A 23,172-nucleotide genomic window follows, 5' to 3' on the forward strand; every position below is an offset into this window, starting at 1 on the left:
AACAGATACAGCCCTTGGTTCACTCCAGACCTGACTGCCCTCGACCAGCACAAAAACATCCTGTGGCGGACTGCAATAGCATCGAATAGCCCCCGTGATATGCAACTGTTCAGGGAAGTCAGGAACCAATACACGCAGTCAGTCAGGAAAGCTAAGGCCAGCTTCTTCAGGCAGAAGTTTGCATCCTGTAGCTCCAACTCCAAAAAGTTCTGGGACACTGTGAAGTCCATGGAGAACAAGAGTACCTCCTCCCAGCTGCCCACTGCACTGAGGCTAGGTAACACGGTCTCCACCGATAAATCCACGATTATCGAAAGCTTCAATAAGCACTTCTCAACGGCTGGCCATGCCTTCCGCCTGGCTACTCCAACCTCGGCCAACAGCTCCGCCCCGCAGCTCCTCGCCCAAGCCTCTCCAGGTTCTCCTTTACCCAAATCCAGATAGCAGATGTTCTGAAAGAGCTGCAAAACCTAGACCCGTACAAATCAGCTGGGCTTGACAATCTGGACCCTCTATTTCTGAAACTATCTGCCGCCATTGTCGCAACCCCTATTACCAGCCTGTTCAACCTCTCTTTCATATCGTCTGAGATCCCCAAGGATTGGAAAGCTGCCGCAGTCATCCCCCTCTTCAAAGGGGAGACACCCTGGACCCAAACTGCTATAGACCTATATCCATCCTGCCCTGCCTATCTAAGGTCTTCGAAAGCCAAGTCAACAAACAGGTCACTGACCATCTCGAATCCCACCGTACCTTCTCCGCTGTGCAATCTGGTTTCCGAGCCGGTCACGGGTGCACCTCAGCCACGCTCAAGGTACTAAACGATATCATAACCGCCATCGATAAAAGACAGTACTGTGCAGCCGTCTTCATCGACCTCGCCAAGGCTTTCGACTCTGTCAATCACCATATTCTTATCGGCAGACTCAATAGCCTCGGTTTCTCGGATGACTGCCTTGCCTGGTTCACCAATTACTTTGCAGACAGAGTTCAGTGTGTCAAATCGGAGGGCATGCTGTCCGGTCCTCTGGCAGTCTCTATGGGGGTGCCACAGGGTTCAATTCTCGGGCCGACTCTTTTCTCTGTATATATCAATGATGTTGCTCTTGCTGGGCGATTCCCTGATCCACCTCTACGCAGACGACACCATTCTATATACTTTCGGCCCGTCATTGGACACTGTGCTATCTAACCTCCAAACGAGCTTCAATGCCATACAGCACTCCTTCCGTGGCCTCCAACTGCTCTTAAACGCGAGTAAAACCAAATGCATGCTTTTCAACCGATCGCTGCCTGCACCCGCATGCCCGACTAGCATCACCACCCTGGATGGTTCCGACCTTGAATATGTGGACATCTATAAGTACCTAGGTGTCTGGCTAGACTGCAAACTCTCCTTCCAGACTCACATCAAACATCTCCAATCGAAAATCAAATCAAGAGTCGGCTTTCTATTCCGCAACAAAGCCTCCTTCACTCACGCCGCCAAGCTTACCCTAGTAAAACTGACTATCCTACCGATCCTCGATTTCGGCGATGTCATCTACAAAATGGCTTCCAACACTCTACTCAGCAAACTGGATGCAGTCTATCATAGTGCCATCCGTTTTGTCACCAAAGCACCTTATACCACCCACCACTGCGACTTGTATGCTCTAGTCGGCTGGCCCTCGCTACATATTCGCCGCCAGACCCACTGGCTCCAGGTCATCTACAAGTCCATGCTAGGTAAAGCTCCGCCTTATCTCAGTTCACTGGTCACGATGGCAACACCCATCCGTAGCACACGCTCCAGCAGGTGTATCTCACTGATCATCCCTAAAACCAACACCTCATTTGGCCGCCTCTCGTTCCAGTACTCTGCTGCCTGTGACTGGAATGAACTGCAAAAAATCGCTGAAGTTGAGACTTTTATCTCCCTCACCAACTTCAAACATCAGCTATCCGAGCAGCTAACCGATCGCTGCAGCTGTACATAGTCTATTGGTAATTAGCCCACCCATTTTCACCTACCTCATCCCCATACTGTTTTTATACTGTTTTTTTATTTTATTTATTTATTTACCTTTCTGCTCTTTTGCACACCAATATCTCTACCTGTACATGACCATCTGATCATTTATCACCCCAGTGTTAATCTGCAAAATTGTATTATTCGCCTACCTCATGCCTTTTGCACACATTGTATATAGACTGCCCATTTTATTTTTTTATTTTTTTTATTTTTTTCTACTGTGTTATTGACTTGTTAATTGCTTACTCCATGTGTAACTCTGTGTTGTCTGTTCACACTGCTATGCTTTATCTTGGCCAGGTCGCAGTTGCAAATGAGAACTTGTTCTCAACTAGCCTACCTGGTTAAATAAAGGTGAAATAAAAAAAAAATAAAAAAAATAGTAAGTAGTCAAGTAAAGTAAAGTACAGTAAGTAGTCAAGTCAAGTAAGGTACAGTAAGTAGTCAAGTAAAGTACAGTAAGTAGTCACATAAAGTACAGTAAGTAGTCACATAAAGTACAGTAAGTAGTCACATAAAGTACAGTAAGTAGCCAAATACAGTAAAGTACAGTAAGTAGCCACATAACATACAGTAAGTAGCCAAGGAAAGTAGAGTATAGAGTGCATGGCACTTGCAATGCCAGGGTTGTGGGTTCGAATCCCACGGGGGACAAGCACGAAGAAATATGAAAATGGAAGACACTCACTAAGTCGCTCTGGATAAGAGCGTCTGCTACATGACTAACATGTGGAATGTAAATGTAAAGTTGCCAAGTAAAGTATGTCCCTGACCTCTCTTGGAGCGTACAGAGTGGACTGACTGGTGGGAGATATGAGACCCTCCACTGGAGCTCTTTCTTCTCTGGTAGGTCTGCTGCTGTTGCTGGAGGTAGTGCATGGAGTCCACGGAGGTGCCCACGCCCAGATTTATAGACCTGAGGGTCTGTGTCGACCCCTTCCTCTCGCGGGGGTAGGACGGCACGGGGGTGGCGTCCCTCTCCTTCTCGTCTTCCTTCGACTCAGTGTCCTGGTGAAGGATCTCCTTCTTGGTGTCCTTAAGGTCGTCTTCGTCCCAGAGACCATGACACTACGACGGGAGAGTGTAGAGGAAAGGTAGGGTACCAATAGAGTACGAAACAAAACAATCACATGGTATTGCGATCTGAGACCAAGAGATGTAAGTAATACCTATTTGATAATAACAAAGACCTGAAAGACCTGATCCTAGATCAGCCGTACCTTCAGGATGGACCTGTGGAAGAAGAGCGCCAGAAGCTGTATGAGGTCATAGACGACGTATCCATCTTTCTTCTCCACTCCGATGATGTTTGGAGGGTGGTAGGGTTTATTCCCATTCACCTTCGGGTTCTGGTTGAAGGGAAAGAAGCCAAACTGGCAGAAGTACTTGATGACGATGGCGACCTAGAAGAGAAGACATGCAAGTAAAACCCGACAATAGTATAGATGCAGTAAAGAGATCCCATCGCATTTCACTGAAACAATGGAAATGCCATGGCAACGCCACTCAATTTCCTGATTGCACCCCAGAAAAATTTGCCTACTGTTTCTATGTGTCTTTCACACCATGTTGAGGTAAAAAATATAAGTATAATGGTATGGAGGTCAACCCCAATACATGTTGATGTCATCATCAACTGCCTTGCAAATATAAAAAGAACCATCTGCGGTTTGTATATAGCTAGCTATGCTACCAGCTTACACGAACGGGAGTTAGCATTCTGCACTCATTTTTTCGAACCCCGGAAATGAATATTTTTAAATATTATATACATAATATTATATATTATAATATTGAAAATGGCTGACTAGCAATGATCAACAACCAACTTGACAGAGCTTGAAGATTTATAAAAACAATATACGTGCAAATATTGTACAATCCAGGTGTGCAAAGCTCTTAGGGGAGACCAGATAGACTCATAGCTGAAATCGCTGCCAAAGGTGATTCTAACATGTATTGACTCAGAGGTGTGAATAAATGAGATACACTACATGACCAAAAGTATGTGGACATCTGCTTGTGGAACATCTTGGTGTGTTTAAACATTCTGCGGCATATCTAAAATGTCCTTATTAGTGGTAATGACCTCCATCTCATCTGATCCATAGTGCAAATCATCTATTTTCTGTGACAAACGTTTTTCTTTTTTTTATAGATTAAAGTGTTTATTTTGATTATCATAGTCTAACTATTGTCATAGTTCCTTCCTCATAACGATTCATTTCCCCTTTAAGAGCGTCCCACAAATCTGCACCAAAAAATACACAACATGGCCAAAAGTATACACCTGTTTGTCAAACATCTCATTCCAAAATCATGGGCATTAATATGGAGTTGGTCCCCCTTTGCTGCTATACTGGCTTTCACTCTTCTGGGAAGGCGTTCCAGTTGATGTTGGAACATCTACTGGGGACTTGCTTCCATTCAGCCACAAGAGCATTAGTGAGGTCGGGCACTGATGTTGGGCGATAAGGCCTGGCTCGCAGCCGGCGTTCCAATTCACTCCTAACGTGTTTGATGGGGTTGAGGTCAGGGCTCTGCGCAGGCCAGTCAAGTTCTTCCACACCGATCTCGATAAACCATTTCTGCATGGACCTCGCTTTGTCCACGGAGGCATTGTCATGCTGAAACAGCAAAAAGCCTTTCCCAAACTGTTGCCACGAAGTTGGAGGCACAGAATCATCTAGAATGTCATTGTATGCTGTAGCGTTAAGATTTCCCTTCACTGAAACTAAGAGGCCTAGCCGGAACCATGACAAAAAGCCCCAGACCATTATTCCTCCTGCCCCAAACTTTACAGTTTGTGCTATGCATTCGGGCAGGTAACGTTCTCCTTGCATCCGCCAAACTCAGATTCGTCCGTCGGACTGCCTGATGGTGAAGCGTGATTCATCACTCCAGAGAACAGGTTTCCACTGCGTTGCGCATGGTGATGTTAGGCTTGTGTGAGGCTGCTCAACCATGGAAACCCGTTTCATGAAGCTCCAAACGAACAGATCTCGTTGCTTCCAGAGGCAGTTTGGAACTCGGTCATGAGTGTTGCAACCAACGACAGACCATTTTTAGGCGCTCTGTCCTGCTTGTTTGGTCTACCACTTCGCGGCTGAGCCGTTGTTGCTCCTAGACGTTTCCACTTCACAATAACAGCATTTCCAGTTGACCGGGGCCGCTCTAGCAGAGCAGAAATTTAACGAACTGACTTGTTGGCAATCTTATGACAGTGCCACATTGAAAGTCACTGAGGTCTTCCGTAAAGCCATTCTACTGCCAATGTTTGTCTATGGAGATTGGATGGCTGTGCGCTCGATTGTATACACTTATCAGCAATGGGTATGGCTGAAATAGCTGAATCCATTCATTTGAAGGGGTGTCCACATACCTTTGTATATATAGTGTATTTCCGTATTTCATTTACAAAAATAATTGCACAAATTTCAAAAAACATATTTTCACTTTGTCATTATGAGGTATAACCTTAAAGGTCCTAAATTATGTCACCACTGCCCTTGATTTTGTGCAATGTTGTGCTGCTATTTTTAAGCTTTTGATACAGCAGACCATTCCATTCTTATGGATTGGCTAAGGAGTGTTGTTGTCTCGGAGGCAAGGGAATACCCCAAGGCTCGATCCTAGGCCCCACGCTCTTCTCAATTTACATCAACAATATAGCTCAGGCAGTAGGAAGCTCTCTCATCCATTTATATGCAGATGATATAGTCATATACTCCGCTGGCCCCTCCCTGGAGTTTGTGTTAAATGCTCTACAACCAAGCTTTCTTAGTGTCCAACAAGCTTTCTCTGCCCTTAACCTTGTTCTGAACACCTCCAAGACAAAGATCATGTGGCTCCGTAAGAAGTCTGCCCCCCCATCGTCCGGTACACTGTCCTTCTCTCAGCAGAGAGAAGCTGCAGGCTAAGGTTAAATCTAGACTTGGTTTCCTCTATCATAATCACTCCTCTTTCACCCCAGCTGCCAAACTAACCCTGATTCAGATGACCATCCTACCCATGCTAGATTACGGAGATGTAATTTATAGATCGGCAGGTAAGGGTGCTCTCGTCATTCCTGAACTCTAAACTCCTCATCTCTGTATACCTGTCGCAAGACCCACTGGTTGATGTTTATTTACAAAACCCTCTTAGGGCTCACTTCCTGCTATCTGACATATCTACTGCAACCCTCATCCTCCACATACAACCCCCATTCTGCCAGTCGCATTCTGTTAAAGGTCCCCAAAGCACTCACATCTCTGGGTCGCTCGTATTTTCAGTTCGTTGAAGGTAGCGAGCTGAAAAAAACACTGGACAGTTTTATCTCAATCTCTACATTCAAAGACTCAATCATGGACTCTCTTACTGACAGTTGTGGCTGCTTCGCGTGATGTATCGTTGTCTCTACCTTACTGACAGTTGTGGCTGCTTCGCGTGATGTAATGTTGTCTCTACCTTACTGACAGTTGTGGCTGCTTCGCGTGATGTATCGTTGTCTCTACCTTACTGACAGTTGTGGCTGCTTCGCGTGATGTATCGTTGTCTCTGCCTTACTGACAGTTGTGGCTGCTTCGCGTGATGTAACGTTGTCTCTACCTTACTGACAGTTGTGGCTGCTTCGCGTGATGTATCGTTGTCTCTACCTTACTGACAGTTGTGGCTGCTTCGCGTGATGTATCGTTGTCTCTACCTTACTGACAGTTGTGGCTGCTTCGCGTGATGTATCGTTGTCTCTACCTTACTGACAGTTGTGGCTGCTTCGCGTGATGTATCGTTGTCTCTACCTTACTGACAGTTGTGGCTGCTTCGCGTGATGTATCGTTGTCTCTACCTTACTGACAGTTGTGGCTGCTTCGCGTGATGTATCGTTGTCTCTACCTTACTGACAGTTGTGGCTGCTTCGCGTGATGTATCGTTGTCTCTACCTTACTGACAGTTGTGGCTGCTTCGCGTGATGTAATGTTGTCTCTACCTTACTGACAGTTGTGGCTGCTTCGCGTGATGTATCGTTGTCTCTACCTTACTGACAGTTGTGGCTGCTTCGCGTGATGTATCGTTGTCTCTACCTTACTGACAGTTGTGGCTGCTTCGCGTGATGTATCGTTGTCTCTACCTTACTGACAGTTGTGGCTGCTTCGCGTGATGTATCGTTGTCTCTACCTTACTGACAGTTGTGGCTGCTTCGCGTGATGTATCGTTGTCTCTACCTTACTGACAGTTGTGGCTGCTTCGCGTGATGTATCGTTGTCTCTACCTTACTGACAGTTGTGGCTGCTTCGCGTGATGTATCGTTGTCTCTACCTTACTGACAGTTGTGGCTGCTTCGCGTGATGTATCGTTGTCTCTACCTTACTGACAGTTGTGGCTGCTTCGCGTGATGTATCGTTGTCTCTACCTTACTGACAGTTGTGGCTGCTTCGCGTGATGTATCGTTGTCTCTACCTTACTGACAGTTGTGGCTGCTTCGCGTGATGTATCGTTGTCTCTACCTTACTGACAGTTGTGGCTGCTTCGCGTGATGTATCGTTGTCTCTGCCTTACTGACAGTTGTGGCTGCTTCGCGTGATGTATCGTTGTCTCTACCTTACTGACAGTTGTGGCTGCTTCGCGTGATGTATCGTTGTCTCTGCCTTACTGACAGTTGTGGCTGCTTCGCGTGATGTATCGTTGTCTCTACCTTACTGACAGTTGTGGCTGCTTCGCGTGATGTATCGTTGTCTGTACCTTACTGACAGTTGTGGCTGCTTCGCGTGATGTATTGTTGTCTCTACCTTACTGACAGTTGTGGCTGCTTCGCGTGATGTATTGTTGTCTCTACCTTACTGACAGTTGTGGCTGCTTCGCGTGATGTATTGTTGTCTCTACCTTACTGACAGTTGTGGCTGCTTCGCGTGATGTATCGTTGTCTCTACCTTACTGGCAGTTGTGGCTGCTTCGCGTGATGTATCGTTGTCTCTACCTTACTGACAGTTGTGGCTGCTTCGCGTGATGTATTGTTGTCTCTACCTTACTGACAGTTGTGGCTGCTTCGCGTGATGTATCGTTGTCTCTGCCTTCTTGCCCTTTGTGCTGTTGTCTGTCCTAATGTTTGTAGCATGTTTTGTACTGCTACCATGTTGTGCTGCTACCATGTTGTGCTGCTACCATGTTGTACTGCTACCATGTTGTACTGCTACCATGTTGTACTGCTACCATGTTGTGTTGCTACCATGTTGTGCTGCTACCATGTTGTGATGCTACCATGTTGTGATGCTACCATGTTGTGCTGCTACCATGTTGTGCTGCTACCATGTTGTGCTGCTACCATGTTGTGCTGCTACCATGTTGTGTTGCTACCATGTTGTGCTGCTACCATGTTGTGTTGCTACCATGTTGTTCTGCTACCATGTTGTGCTGCTACCATGTTGTACTGCTACCATGTTGTTCTGCTACCATGTTGTGCTGCTACCATGTTGTGCTGCTACCATGTTGTGTTGCTACCATGTTGTGCTGCTACCATGTGTTGCTACCATGTTGTGCTGCTACCATGTTGTGCTGCTACCATGTTGTGTTGCTATCATGCTGTGCTGTCATGTGTTTCTACCATGCTGTGTTGTTGTCTTAGGTCTCTCTTTATGTAATGTTGTGGTATCTCTCTTCTCGTGATGTGTGTTTTGTCCTACATTTTTATTTTTAATACCAGCCACCCGTCCCTGCAGGAGGCCTTTTGCCTCTTGGTATTATAAAAGAGGATTTGTTCTTAATTGACTTGTTAAATAACGGTAAAAATTAAGAATGAATGAACTGACTGTTCATCAGATTAATGACTGACTGTTCTTCAGATTAATGAACTGACTGTTCATCAGATTAATGAACTGACTGTTCTTCAGATGAATGAACTGACTGTTCATCAGATGAATGAACTGACTGTTCATCAGATGAATGAACTGACTGTTCATCAGATTAATGAACTGACTGTTCATCAGATGAATGAACTGACTGTTCATCAGATGAATGAACTGACTGTTCATCAGATGAATGAACTGACTGTTCATCAGATTAATGAACTGACTGTTCATCAGATTAATGACTGACTGTTCTTCAGATTAATGAACTGACTGTTCATCAGATGAATGAACTGACTGTTCATCAGATGAATGAACTGACTGTTCATCAGATGAATGAACTGACTGTTCTTCAGATTAATGAATTGACTGTTCTTCAGATTAATGACTGACTGTTCTTCAGATTAATGAACTGACTGTTCATCAGATGAATGACTTCAGATTAATGAACTGACTGTTCATCAGATGAATGAACTGACTGTTCATCAGATGAATGAACTGACTGTTCTTCAGATGAATGACTGACTGTTCTTCAGATTAATGAACTGACTGTTCTTCAGATTAATGAACTGACTGTTCTTCAGATGAATGACTGACTGTTCTTCAGATTAATGAACTGACTGTTCATCAGATGAATGACTTCAGATTAATGAACTGACTGTTCATCAGATGAATGAACTGACTGTTCTTCAGATTAATGAACTGACTGTGTTCTTCAGATTAATGAATGTTCTTCAAACTGACTGTTCTTCAGATTAATGAACTGACTGTTCTTCAGATTAATGAACTGACTGTTCTTCAGATTAATGAACTGACTGTTCATCAGATGAATAAACTGACTGTTCATCAGATTAATAAACTGACTGTTCTTCAGATTAATGGACTGACTGTTCATCAGATGAATAAACTGAAATTGACTGTTCATCAGATGAATAAACTGACTGTTCATCAGATGAATAAACTGACTGTTCATCAGATGAATAAACTGACTGTTCTTCAGATTAATGGACTGACTGTTCATCAGATGAATAAACTGACTGTTCTTCAGATTAATGAACTGACTGTTCTTCAATTAATGAACTGACTGTAAATCACTCTGAATAAGAACGTCTGCTGAATGACTAAAATGTCAAACGTAAATAGTCTGGGATTATTTTTATTATTATGATTATTTTTCTTCAGGGGCTTCCTTAGAGATGAGTAATCATTTGTGTTAATTTAGAGACTATACATATTCATCTAAAGGATTGTAATAACTGTAAAACTATCATAGAAAGTACATGTACAATATATTAAATTCATACGTCTAAAAAGCATAGCATAGTATCCCATAGCATTGCATCCCATAGCATAGCATCCCATAGCATAGCATCCCATAGCATTGCATCCCATAGCTTAGCATCCCATAGCATAGCATCCCATAGCATAGCATCCCATAGCATCCCATAGCATAGCATCCCATAGCATAGCATCCCATAGCATAGCATCCCATAGCATAGCATCCCATAGCATAGCACCCCATAGCATTGCATCCCATAGCTTAGCATCCCATAGCATGTCTGTCATAGACTATAGCAGTGTCTACGTCTGTCATAGACTATAGCAGTGTCTACGTCTGTCATAGACTATAGCAGTGTCTGCGTCAGTCATAGACTATAGCAGTGTCTATGTCTGTCATAGACTATAGCAGTGTCTATGTCTGTCATAGACTATAGCAGTGTCTACGTCTGTCATAGACTATAGCATAGCATCCCATAGCATCCCATAGCATAGCATCCCATAGCATAGCATAGCATCCCATAGCATCCTATAGCATCCCATAGCATAGCATCCCATACGCCGGTGTACAATGAAGGTCTTCCAAAACCTCTTAACTCGGCCGTGGGACCTGCGTCTGTCATAGACTATAGCTGTATAGCAGTGTCAATGTCTGTCATAGACTATAGCAGTGTCTATGTCTGTCATAGACTATAGCAGTGTCAATGTCTGTCATAGACTATATCAGTGTCTACGTCTGTCATAGACTATAGCAGTGTCTATGTCTGTCATAGACTATAGCAGTGTCTACGTCTGTCATAGACTATAGCAGTGTCTATGTCTGTCATAGACTATAGCAGTATAGCAGTGTCTATGTCTGTCATAGACTATAGCAGTGTCAATGTCTGTCATAGACTATAGCAGTGTCTACGTCTGTCATAGACTATAGCAGTGTCTGTGTCTGTCATAGACTATAGCAGTATAGCAGTGTCAATGTCTGTCATAGACTATAGCAGTATAGCAGTGTCTATTTCTGTCATAGACTATAGCAGTGTCTGTGTCTGTCATAGACTATAGCAGCAGTGTCTATGTCTGTCATAGACTATAGCAGTGTCAATGTCTGTGTCATGACTATAGCAGTATAGCAGTGTCAATGTCTGTCATAGACTATAGCAGTGTCTATGTCTGTCATAGACTATAGCAGTGTCTATGTCTGTCATAGACTATAGCAGTGTCTATGTCTGTCATAGACTATAGCAGTATAGCAGTGTCTATGTCTGTCATAGACTATAGCAGTGTCAATGTCTGTCATTGACTATAGTCCGCAGTGTCTATGTCATTCATTTCACTATAGCAGTGTCTATGTCTGTCATAGACTATAGGAGTATAGCAGTGTCAATGTCTGTCTAGCTACATAGCAGTGTCTATGTCTGTCAAAGATAATAGCAGTGTCAATGTCTGTCATAGACTAAGCAGTGTCTACACTGTCATAGACTATAGCAGTGTCTGTGTCTGTCCACCTATAGCAGTATAGCAGTGTCAAACTATGTCACTAACTATAGCAGTATAGCAGTGTCTATGTCTGATTACTGTGTCTATGTAGTGTTAGCTAGCTATATAGTTGTCTTTGTCTGTCATAGACTATAGCAAGATAATGTCTGTTTAGAGTATAGTAGTCTAGCAGTGTCATTATCTGTCATAGACTATAGCAGTGTCTATGTCTGTCATAGACTATAGCAGTCGTCTACGCCTGTCATAGGAGACATAGCAGTGTCCAACTGTCATAGACTATACGCACCGTCAATAGTCTGTCACTAGACTATACCAGTATAGCAGTGTCCGCGTCTGTCACAGGTACTATACAGTTTCATTTCTGTCATAGACTATAGCAACGTGTTTGATTTGTTTGACTATAGCAGTGTCTACGTCTGCTAGACTATAGCAGTGTCTTTGTCATCAAAGATAAGTGTCTATGTCTGAGCGATTTTCTAGGTTAGCTAGTGTCTATTGTCTGTCATTTTAACGCAGTGTCTAATCGTCTGTCATAGACTAGCTAGCTAGTGTCTATGTCTAGCAGCACTGTAGAAACTATCACACTCAACGGTCATAGACTATGAGTAGTCAATGTATAGACTGTGTCATCGTCTGTCAACTATTAGCAGCCACTGCCAGCTAGCCTACAGTGTCAACAACGCAGCCACTGCCAGCTAGTGTCTACTTCAGCAGACTATAGCAGTATAGCATTTTAATCATTTTAGACTATAAGATTCTTGCTCTGTCATAGACTATAACAGTAACATGTCTATGTCTGTAGTCCACTTGTCATGTCTATGTCTGTCTTTGACTATAGCGTAGCAGTGTCAATGTCTGTCAACTATGTGTCTGTCTATCCCTGTCTCTGTCTCTGCACAGACCATACAATAGCAGTGTCCACACCTGTCATGGCTACAGCAGTGACTGTGTCTGTCACCTATAATCTGGTGGTCCCAGTGTCTATGTCTGTCCCACGGGAGTTCCAGGTGTCCATGTCTGTCATAGACTATAGCAACAAGGCAGAGTCATCTCAGCCTCATGCCTCCCTCCAGTCCCTAGAGTGTCTTGTCTGCACTGACGGAAACATGGATCACCACAGATAACACCGCAGTGTCTACTGCTGTCATAGACTTAGCAGTGTCCACGTGTTCTCACACACCCCGAGAGCTTCTGGTCAGCGGGGTGGTGGCACCGAGATCCTCATCTCTCCCAGTGGTCATTCTCTCTTTCTCATAGACTTACCCATCTGTCTATCGCCTGTCATTATAGAATCCCATGCTGTCACAGACTATAGCAGCCCTTTCAAGCTTAACATCCTTATCATTTATCGCCCTCTAGGTTCCCTCGGAGAGTTCATCAATGAGCTTGATGCCTTGATAAGCTGTCTTTCCTGAGGACGGCAGTGTCTCACAGTTCTGTCATAGACTTTAACCTCCCTACGTCTACCTTTGACTCATTCCTCTCTGCCTCCTTCTTTCCACTCCTCTCCTCTTTGACCTCACCCTCTCACCTTCCCCCCTACTCACAAGGCAGGCAGTGTCTGCATCTGTCATCTTTACTAGATGCTGTTCTTCCACTAACCTCATTGCAACTCCTCCAAGTCTCCGTCCACTACCTTGTATCCTTTTCCCTCTCGCTCATCATCCAACACTTCCCACACTGCCCCTACTGGATGGTATCGCGGTCGATTCGTCCCAACATTTCACTATAGCACAACGGTTTTGATTTGTCTAATCTTAGCAATTTCGCTTAGCTAGCTACATCCTCTTCCATCCTATCATCTCTTCCCTCTGCTCAAACCTTCTCCAACCTATCTCCTGATTCTGCTATCTCAACAGCTCCAGCTAGCTCCCCTTTCTGCATCCAGCACTGTAAAAACCCCTATCCTCCACTCAACTGAACCTCTCCCGATTAGTGGCTACGTGTTAGCTAGCTCACAGAACAGTTGTCTTTGCTGTCAGCCGAGCCAAGATAATTGTGAGTTTAGAGTGTGTAGTCTTAGGAGTGATTATCTTAATTTACCTCCTAGCCAGCTATTTTCCTCTTCTGTCACTGCTGCTAAAGCCAACTTTCTACCACGTCTAAATAGAACATCTGCCTCTAACCCTAGGAAGCTCTTTGCCACCTTCTCCTCCCAGGTGAATCCCCCATTTCATTTCCCTTACTGCAGATGACTTGTCAACCATTTTGAAAAGAAGGTGATTCCGATCCTCGCTTGACTCAACAACCCGGTCTAAGTCAAACGACACCGCTGGTTTGCTCAAACTGCCCTACCCTGTGCTCTGACCTCTTTTCCCTCTCTAGCTCCAGATATTGTCGTTCTTTTAACGCAACGGCCGTAACAACCTGCCCGCTTGACCAGCTATCCCCTAGCAGCACTGTCTTCTCCAGACTCAACGGAGACCTTGATTAGTGTAGTGTCAACAACGCAGCCACTGCCAGCTGGCCTACAAAGTCAACAACGCAGCCACTGCCAGAGCCTACTTCAGCAGTACTGTATCATTTTAAAAATTTTAGTCAATAAGATTCTTCCGATGTCAACAACTACAGACCAGTATCCCTTCGTGTAGTCCACTTGTCATTCCAAAACTCCTTGAACGTAGCCTCTTCTGTAGCTCTGTCAACTATGTCTCTGAATGACCTTCTTCCTCCAAATCAGTCAGGTTTCAAGACTAGTCATTCAACTGAGACTGCTCTTCTCTGTATCACGGAGGCGCTCCGCACTGCTAAAGCTAACTCTCTTCATCCTCTGCTCTCCCTTCTAGACCTATCGGCTTCTTCGATACTGTGAACCATCAGATCACTCCTCTCCACCCTCTCCGACTGGGCATCTCTCTTCGTCCGCCCACGTGTTTCCAGTCCTACCTGACAGGTTCTGGTCTGGTGGCGTGGCGAGAATCTGTCTCTCTCACCACGAGTGGTCATCTCACCTTTGGCTCCCCCAGGGCTCTGTTCTAGGCCCTCCTCCTATTCCATGCTGTCACCAGTCACTTGGCTCTGTCATCCTCACATGGTCTCTCCTATCATTTATGTTCAGACCACTCCAGGTTCAATCACCACCTTCCGGAGACACCTGAAACCCCACCTCTTTCAAGGAATACCTCTCACAGTTCTAAAGTTAATCCTTCTCACCCCCTTTGAGATTTAGATGCACTATTGTAAAGTGGCTGTTCCACTGGATGTCATTAGGTGAACGCACCAGGTTCCAAGTCTCATCTGATAAGAGCGATCTGCTAAATGATTTAAATGTAACTTTATCAGTCATTCCTCTCTGCCTCCTTCTTTCCAACCTCACCCTCTCACCTTCCCCCCACTCACAAGGCAGGCAATACGCCGACCTCAATGTCTGTCATAGACTATAGCAGTCACCTCCATGTCTGTCACTACTATAGCAGTGTCCTTTTCCCTCTGTCATCCAACACTTATCAGTGTCTATGTCTGTCGGATGGTGTCTATGTCTGTCATAGACTATAGCAGTATAGCAGTGTCTCTGTCCCCCGACTATAGCAGTATAGCAGTGTCTTCCATCTATCATCTCTTCCCTCTGCTCATAGACTATAGCAGTATAGCAGTCTCTGATGTCTGTCCTCAACTATAGCCTCTGTCCCTGTTCTGCATCCTTTGACTATAGCCCCTAGTATAGCAGTGTCTGTGTCCCGTCCTCCCGACTATATCAGTGTCTATGTCTGTCATAGAGCTCACAGAACAGTGCTCTATGGGCTGTCATAGACTATAGCAGTGTCTGTGTCTGTCATAGACTATAGCAGACCTGGCATCCTTTCACTCTGTCATAGACTATTCAGTGTCTGCTGCTATGTCATAGACTATAGCAGTATAGCAGTGTCTATGTCTGTCATAGACTATAGCAGTATAGCAGTGTCTGTGTCTGTCATAGACTATAGCAGTGTCTGTGTCTGTCATAGACTATAGCAGTGTCTGTGTCTGTCATAGACTATATCAGTGTCTACGTCTGTCACACTAGACCTACCCTATAGCTCTGTCTATGTCTGTCTAGATGATATCAGTGTCTTGTCTGTCATAGACTATAGCAGTTTCAATGTCTGCCATAGACTATCCAGTGTCTGTGTCTGTCATAGACTATAGCAGTATAGCAGTGTCTATGTCTGTCATAGACTATAGCAGTGATAGCAGTGTCTATGTCTTCATCTATAGCAGTAGCAGCAGTGTCTGTGTTCTGTCATAGACTATAGCAGTATAGCAGTGTCTGTCATAGACTAGACCAGTGTCCCTTCGTTTCTGTCATAGACTATAGCAGTATAGCAGTCCTGTGTCTGTCATAGACTATATCAGTGTCTATGTCTGTCATAGACTATAGCAGTGTCTATGTCTGTCATAGAATATCAGTGTCTATGTCTGTCCAAACTATAGCAGTTTCAAGACTGTCATAGACTATAGCAGTGTCTGTGTCTGTCATAGACTATAGCAGTGTCTGTGTCTGTCATAGACTAATCAGTGTCTGTGTCTGTCATAGACTATAGCAGTGTCTGTGTCTGTCATAGACTATAGCAGTGTCAGTGTCTGTCATAGACTATCCAGTGTCTGTGCATCTGTCATAGACTATATCAGTGTCTGTGTCTGTCATAGACTATAGCAGGTAGCAGTGTCTATGTCAGACGTCATCTCCACCGTCCCAGTGTGGGCTATGTCTGTCTAGACTATACACCAGTGTCTGTGTCTGTCATAGACCTAGCAGTGTCTGTCTATCATAGACTATAGTAGTGTCTGTGTCTCACATAGACTATATCTCCTTTCCCCCTGTCATAGACTATGTCTCTATAGCAGTGTCAATGTCTGTCATAGACTATAGCAGTGTCATTGCTGACGTCTGTCATAGACTATATCAGTGTCTATGTCTGTCATAGACTATAGCAGTGTCTATGTCTGCATGACTGGCAGTATAGCAGCTGTGTCTGTCATCAGACTCCAGTATAGCAGTGTCTTCATCCCGACTATGCAGTGTCCATGATCTCGCCATCACGGTTGACAACTCCATTGTGTCCTCCTCCCAGAGCGCTAAGAACCTCTGTGTCGTGATCCTGGACAAGCACCCTGTGTTCTCAACTAACATCAAGGCGGTGGCCCGTTCCTGTCTGGTTCATGCTCTACAACATCCGCAGTGTCTACGACCCTGCCTCACACAGGAAGTATAGCAGGTCCTAATCCAGGCACTTGTCATCTCCCGTCTGGATTACTGCATAGCTGTTGGCAGTGCTCCCTGCCTGTGCCATTAAACTATACAACTCATCCAGTCATAGACTATAGCAGTGTCTATGGTGTTCATAGACTTCCCAAGTTCTCTCAGTCACTGTGTCTGTCATAGACTGGCAGTATAGCAGTGTCTGTCATAGACTATAGCAGTGTCTGTGTCTGTCATAGACTATAGCAGTATAGCCTCCAGGTCTGTGTCCCGGCCCTACACCCAAACAAGGGCACTGTCTGTCATCCACCTAGCTGGCCTGTCTGTCCCTACCACTGAGGAAGTGTCTGTGTCTGTCATAGACAAAACTGTATAGCAGTGTCTGTGTCCCCCATAGAACAAATCAGTGTCTGTGTCTGTCATAGACAATCACCACCTTCCGGAGAGCACCTGAAACCCCACCTCTTCAAGGAATACCTAGGATAGGATAAAGTAATCCTTCTCAGACTATAAAAGTTTAGATGTCTGTCATTGACTATAGCAGTGTCTGTGTCTGGATGTCATTAGACTGATACCAATTTGTAAGTCGCTCTGGACTAAGAGCAGTCTGCTAAATGACTTAAATGTAACTATATCAGTGTCAATGTCTGTCATAGACTATAGCAGTGTCTGTGTCTGTCATAGACTATAGCAGTATAGCAGTGTCTGTGTCTGTCATAGACTATAGCAGTGTCTGTGTCTGTCATAGACTATAGCAGTATAGCAGTGTCTGTGTCTGTCATAGACTATAGCAGTGTCTGTGTCTGTCATAGACTATAGCAGTATAGCAGTGTCTGTGTCTGTCATAGACTATAGCAGTGTCTGTGTCTGTCATAGACTATAGCAGTATAGCAGTGTCTGTGTCTGTCATAGACTATAGCAGTGTCTGTGTCTGTCATAGACTATAGCAGTATAGCAGTGTCTGTGTCCCATCATAGACTATATCAGTGTCTATGTCTGTCATAGACTATAGCAGTGTCTATGTCTGTCATAGACTATAGCAGTGTCTGTGTCTGTCATAGACTATAGCAGTATAGCAGTGTCTGTGTCTGTCATAGACTATAGCAGTGTCTGTGTCTGTCATAGACTATAGCAGTGTCTGTGTCTGTCATAGACTATATCAGTGTCTACGTCTGTCATAGACTATAGCAGTATAGCAGTGTCTATGTCTGTCATAGACTATAGCAGTTTCAATGTCTGTCATAGACTATAACAGTGTCTGTGTCTGTCATAGACTATAGCAGTATAGCAGTGTCTGTGTCTGTCATAGACTATATCAGTGTCTGTGTCTGTCATAGACTATAGCAGTGTCTATGTCTGTCATAGACTATAGCAGTATAGCAGTGTCTGTGTCTGTCATAGACTATAGCAGTGTCTGTTTCTGTCATAGACTATAGCAGTGTCTGTGTCTGTCATAGACTATAGCAGTATAGCAGTGTCTGTGTCTGTCATAGACTATAGCAGTATAGCAGTGTCTGTGTCTGTCATAGACTATAGCAGTGTCTGTGTCTGTCATAGACTATAGCAGTGTCTGTGTCTGTCATAGACTATATCAGTGTCTACGTCTGTCATAGACTATAGCAGTATAGCAGTGTCTATGTCTGTCATAGACTATATCAGTGTCTATGTCTGTCATAGACTATAGCTGTATAGCAGTGTCTGTGTCTGTCATAGACTATAGCAGTATAGCAGTGTCTGTGTCTGTCATAGACTATAGCAGTATCTACGTCTGTCATAGACTATAGCAGTATAGCAGTGTCTGTCATAGACTATAGCAGTGTCTGTGTCTGTCATAGACTATAGCAGTGTCTGCGTCTGTCATAGACTATATCAGTGTCTGTGTCTGTCATAGACTATAGCAGTGTCTGTGTCTGTCATAGACTATAGCAGTGTCTGTGTCTGTCATAGACTATAGCAGTGTCTACATCTGTCATAGACTATAGCAGTATATCAGTGTCAATGTCTGTCATAGACTATAGCAGTGTCTATGTCTGTCATAGACTAAAGCAGTGTAATGTGTTTAACATGCAGTAGTTTTCCATAGCATATTGCAGTATACATTATTTTCTCGGCCTGTGTCCCAAATTGGACCCCTGGCTAAAAGTAGTGTACTAAATAGGGAATAGGGTACTGGTTGGGATGTAGGACTACATTACCTCGGTATAAACGATGGCGGTCATCCAGAACCTCTTACTGGGTCTAGGCACCGACAGCATGGCCCAGAGGAAGATGAGGATGGGGAGGACCAGGGTGACGCAGGAGGCTGACAGCATGTTGTTGAGGATGATGACTAGGTAACACACCATCTCAGAGTGGGCCACCAGCATGTTATACAGGGCATAGACCAACTGGAACACCAGGGGCTGGCCCACATAGAACCGCTCCGATCGCTTTAGCTCCTCATCATGGAACATCCTGATGGAGGGGAGAGAGGGAGGGGGATAGAGAGGGCAGGGGGAGAGGGAGGGGGATAGAGGGAGAGGGAGAGAGGGAGAGGTGAGAGGAGAGAGGGAGGGACGGGAGAGAGGGAGGAGGAGAAGGGAAGGTGAGAAGGGGGATAGAGGGAGAGGGAGAGAGGGAGGTGAGAGGAGAGAGGGAGGGACGGGGAGAGGGAGTCCCAGAGAGGGAGGGGATAGAGGGAGGGGGAGGGTGGGGGAGAGAGGGAGAAGAGGAGGGGGATAGAGGGAGAGGGGGAGGGAGAGGTGAGAGGGAGGGGATAGAAGAGGGAGAGAGGAGACCTCTGACTGGGGAGGGGATGGCCCAGGGAGAGATGAGGAGGGGAGGACCAGGGTGGGAGGAGGGAGAGATGGAGGAGGATGAGACTAGGGGAAGAGAGGGAGGGGGAGAGAGGGAGAGGGAGGGGGAGATGAGAGGAGGGGGATAGACCAGAGGGAGAGAGGGGAGGTGAGAGGAGAACCGGGACGGGGAGAGAGGGAGGAACATCCTGAGGGAGGGGGAGAGAGGGAGGGGGAGAGAGGGAGAGGGAGGGGAGAGAGGGAGAGGTGAGAGGGAGGGGATAGAGGGAGAGGGAGAGAGGGGAGATAGAGGGAGAGGGAGAGGGGAGAGGTGAGAGGGAGGGGGATAGAGGGAGAGGGAGAGAGGGAGAGGTGAGAGGGAGGGGGATAGAGGGAGGGAGAGAGGGAGGTGAGAGGAGAGAGGGAGGGACGGGGAGAGATGGAGGAGGAGAGAGGGAGGGGAAGAGAGGGAGGGGAGAGAGGGGAGGGGAGGGGGAGAGGGGAGGGGGAGATAGGGAGGGGATAGAGGGAGGGGAGAGAGGGAGAGGTGAGAGAGGAGAGAGGGAGGAGGAGAGGGGAGGGAAGAGAGGAGGGGGAGAGGGAGGGTGGAGGGTGGGGGAGAGGGGAGGGTGGAGGGTGGGGGGAGAGGGAGGGGAGAGAGGAGAGGAGAGAGGAAGGGGGAGAGGGAAGGGGAGAGGGAGGGGGAGGAGGGAGAGGGGGAGAGGGAGAGGGGAGGGGGGAGAGGGAGAGGGGGTAGAAGGAGGGGGGGGCGGGGGAGGGGGAGGGTGGGGGGATATTAGCTAAAGTGCAAAAAAAAGATCTGGCAACCAAGCTAGGATGGAGGTGTGAATGTTTCCTATTAGAATCAAGGTTTGCGTTTGAAGGTGTTGAATGACGTTCAGAGTTAAAAATGTATTTGATAACCGATGTTGTATAATTCCAGGTGGTCCCAGTAGTCATGTTGAGATGTGGTGTGTTCCACCATACTCTATAGCAAACGGGCTATAAAAGCACAGTGTCGAAGCCACACCAGTGTGCCTTGAGGAAACTCTCAGGTGTGCCTTGAGGAAACTCTTCAGGTGTGCCTTGAGGAAACTCTTCAGGTGTGCCTTGAGGAAACTCTCAGGTGTGCCTTGAGGAAACTCGCAGGTGTGCCTTGAGGAAACTCGCAGGTGTGCCTTGAGGAAACTCGCAGGTGTGCCTTGAGGAAACTCGCAGGTGTGCCTTGAGGGTGTGCCTTGAGGAAACTCGCAGGTGTGCCTTGAGGAAACTCGCAGGTGTGCCTTGAGGAAACTCTCAGGTGTGCCTTGAGGAAACTCGCAGGTGTGCCTTGAGGAAACTCTCAGGTGTGCCTTGAGGAAACTCTCAGGTGTGCCTTGAGGAAACTCTCAGGTGTGCCACAAAACATCTCCTAATCGTGATAATATAATCAGTCACTGATAAACGTGACCTGTGGAATGCACATTGGACTGTTGACTTGGGAGCACTTAGTGGAGGTCAGATAAAACAGTAAACATCCCATGGTTACAGCTGTTGTTTTAGGTCCAGTTTATCATTTGAGGAGAGAGCATCACAAGCAAAGTAATTTGTATAATTTAATTTCGCCTGTGAGAACTTCGCCTGTGAGAATCGGATTAGGCTTAGCTGAACCACAGCCTCTGGTACTGTATGTCTCTGGTCTTAGCTGAACCATCTGGTACTGTATGTCTCTGGTCTTAGCTGGACCATCTGGTACTGTATGTCTCTGGTCTTAGCTGAACCATCTGGTACTGTATGTCTCTGGTCTTAGCTGAACCATCTGGTACTGTATGACTCTGGTCTTAGCTGAACCATCTGGTACTGTATGACTCTGGTCTTAGCTGAACCATCTGGTTCTGTATGTCTCTGGTCATTAGCTGAACCATCTGGTACTGTATGTCTCTGGTCTTAGCTGGACCACAGTCTCTGGTAATGTATGTCACAAACTCACAGAACGGGACCGCAGAGTACTGAAGTGGTAGGCCACACAAACTCACAGAACGGGACTGCAGAGTACTGAAGTGGTAGGCCACACAAACTCACAGAACGGGACCGCAGAGTACTGAAGTGGTAGGCCACACAAACTCACAGAACAGGACCGCAAGCCTAAGATAAGATCAGATATAAGATAAGCTAAGATCACCATGCACAATGCTAAGCGTCAGCTGGAGTGGTGTAAAGCTCGCCGCCATTGGACTCTGGAGTGATGAATCACGCTTCACCATCTGGCAGTCCGACGGACGAATCTGGGTTTGCGGATGCTAGGAGAACGCTATCTGCCCGAATGTATAGTGCCAACTACTGTATAAAGTTTGGTGGATGAGGAATAATGGCCTGGGGCTGTTTTTCATGGTTTGGGCTCCTTAGTTCCAGTGAAGGGAAATCTTAACGCTACAGCATACAATGACATTCTAGACTATTCTGTGCTGCCAACTTCGTGGAAACAGTTTGGAGAAGGCCCTTTCCTGTTTCAGCTTGACAATGCCCATGTGCACAAAGCGAGGTCCATACAGAAATAGTTTGTTCAGATCGGTGTGGAAGAACATGACTGGCCTGTGCAGAGCCCTGACCTCAACCCCATTGAACACCTTTGGGATGAATTGGAACGCCGACTGCGAGCCAGGCCTAATCGCCCAACATCAGTGCCCGACCTCACTAATGCTCTTATGGCTGAATGGAAGCAAGTCCCCAGCAACAATGTTCCAACATCTAGTGGAAAGACTTCCCAGAAGAGTGGAGGCTGTTATAGCAGCAATGTTCCAACATCTAGTGGAAAGTCTTCCCAGAAGAGTAGAGGCTGTTATAGCAGCAATGTTCCAACATCTAGTGGAAAGCCTTCCCAGAAGAGTGGAGGCTATTATAGCAGCAATGTTCCAACATCTAGTGGAAAGCCTTCCCAGAAGAGTGAAAGCCAGTATAGCAGCAAAGGGGAGGGGACCAACTCCATATTAATACTCATGATTAATACTCAAGCTTCCCACAATAAGTTGGGTTAATATTGTCCCATGGCTTTTTTATGGCGGTTTTGGAGCAGTGGCTTCTTTCTTGCTGAGCGGCCTTTCAGGTTATGTCGATATAGGACTTGTTTTATTGTGGATATAGATACTTTGTACCTGTTTCTACCAGCATCTTCACAAGGTCTTTTGCTGCTGTTCTGGGATTGATTTGCACTTTTCACAACAAAATACGTTCATCTCTAGGAGACAGAACACGTCTCCTTCCTGAGCGGTATGATGGCTGCGTGGTCCCATGGTGTTTATACTTGCGTACATTTGTTTGTACAGATGAACGTGGTACCTTCAGGCGTTTGGAAATTGCTCTCAAGGATGAACCAGACTTGTAGAAGTCTACTATTCTTCTTCTGAGGTCTTGGCTGATTTCTTTAGATTTTCCCATGATGTCAAGCAAAGAGGCACTGAGTTTGAAGGTTGGACTTGAAATACATCCACAGGTACACTTCCAATTGACTCAAATGATGTCAATTAGCCTATCAGAAGCTTCTAAAGCCATGACATCATGAATTTTCCAAGCTGTTTAAAGGCAAAGTCAACTTAGTGTATGTAAACTTCTGACCCACTGAAATTGTGATGCAGTGAATTA

At 45.7% G+C, this 23,172-nt stretch overlaps 1 protein-coding gene across 1 annotated transcript in view; it reads right to left on the reverse strand.

Annotated features, from left to right (window-relative positions):
• The window catches only part of LOC135563129 (piezo-type mechanosensitive ion channel component 2-like), a 396,954-nt gene that overhangs the window by 68,161 nt on the left and 305,621 nt on the right, over positions 1–23,172 (reverse strand). Inside the window, 3 exon segments of the mRNA XM_065006107.1 lie at positions 2,788–3,082; positions 3,235–3,417; positions 18,976–19,234. Coding sequence (XP_064862179.1) covers positions 2,788–3,082; positions 3,235–3,417; positions 18,976–19,234 — 737 coding nt within the window.

This window comes from Oncorhynchus nerka, linkage group LG20 (assembly GCF_034236695.1).
Source record: "Oncorhynchus nerka isolate Pitt River linkage group LG20, Oner_Uvic_2.0, whole genome shotgun sequence".
NCBI lineage: Eukaryota > Metazoa > Chordata > Actinopteri > Salmoniformes > Salmonidae > Oncorhynchus > Oncorhynchus nerka.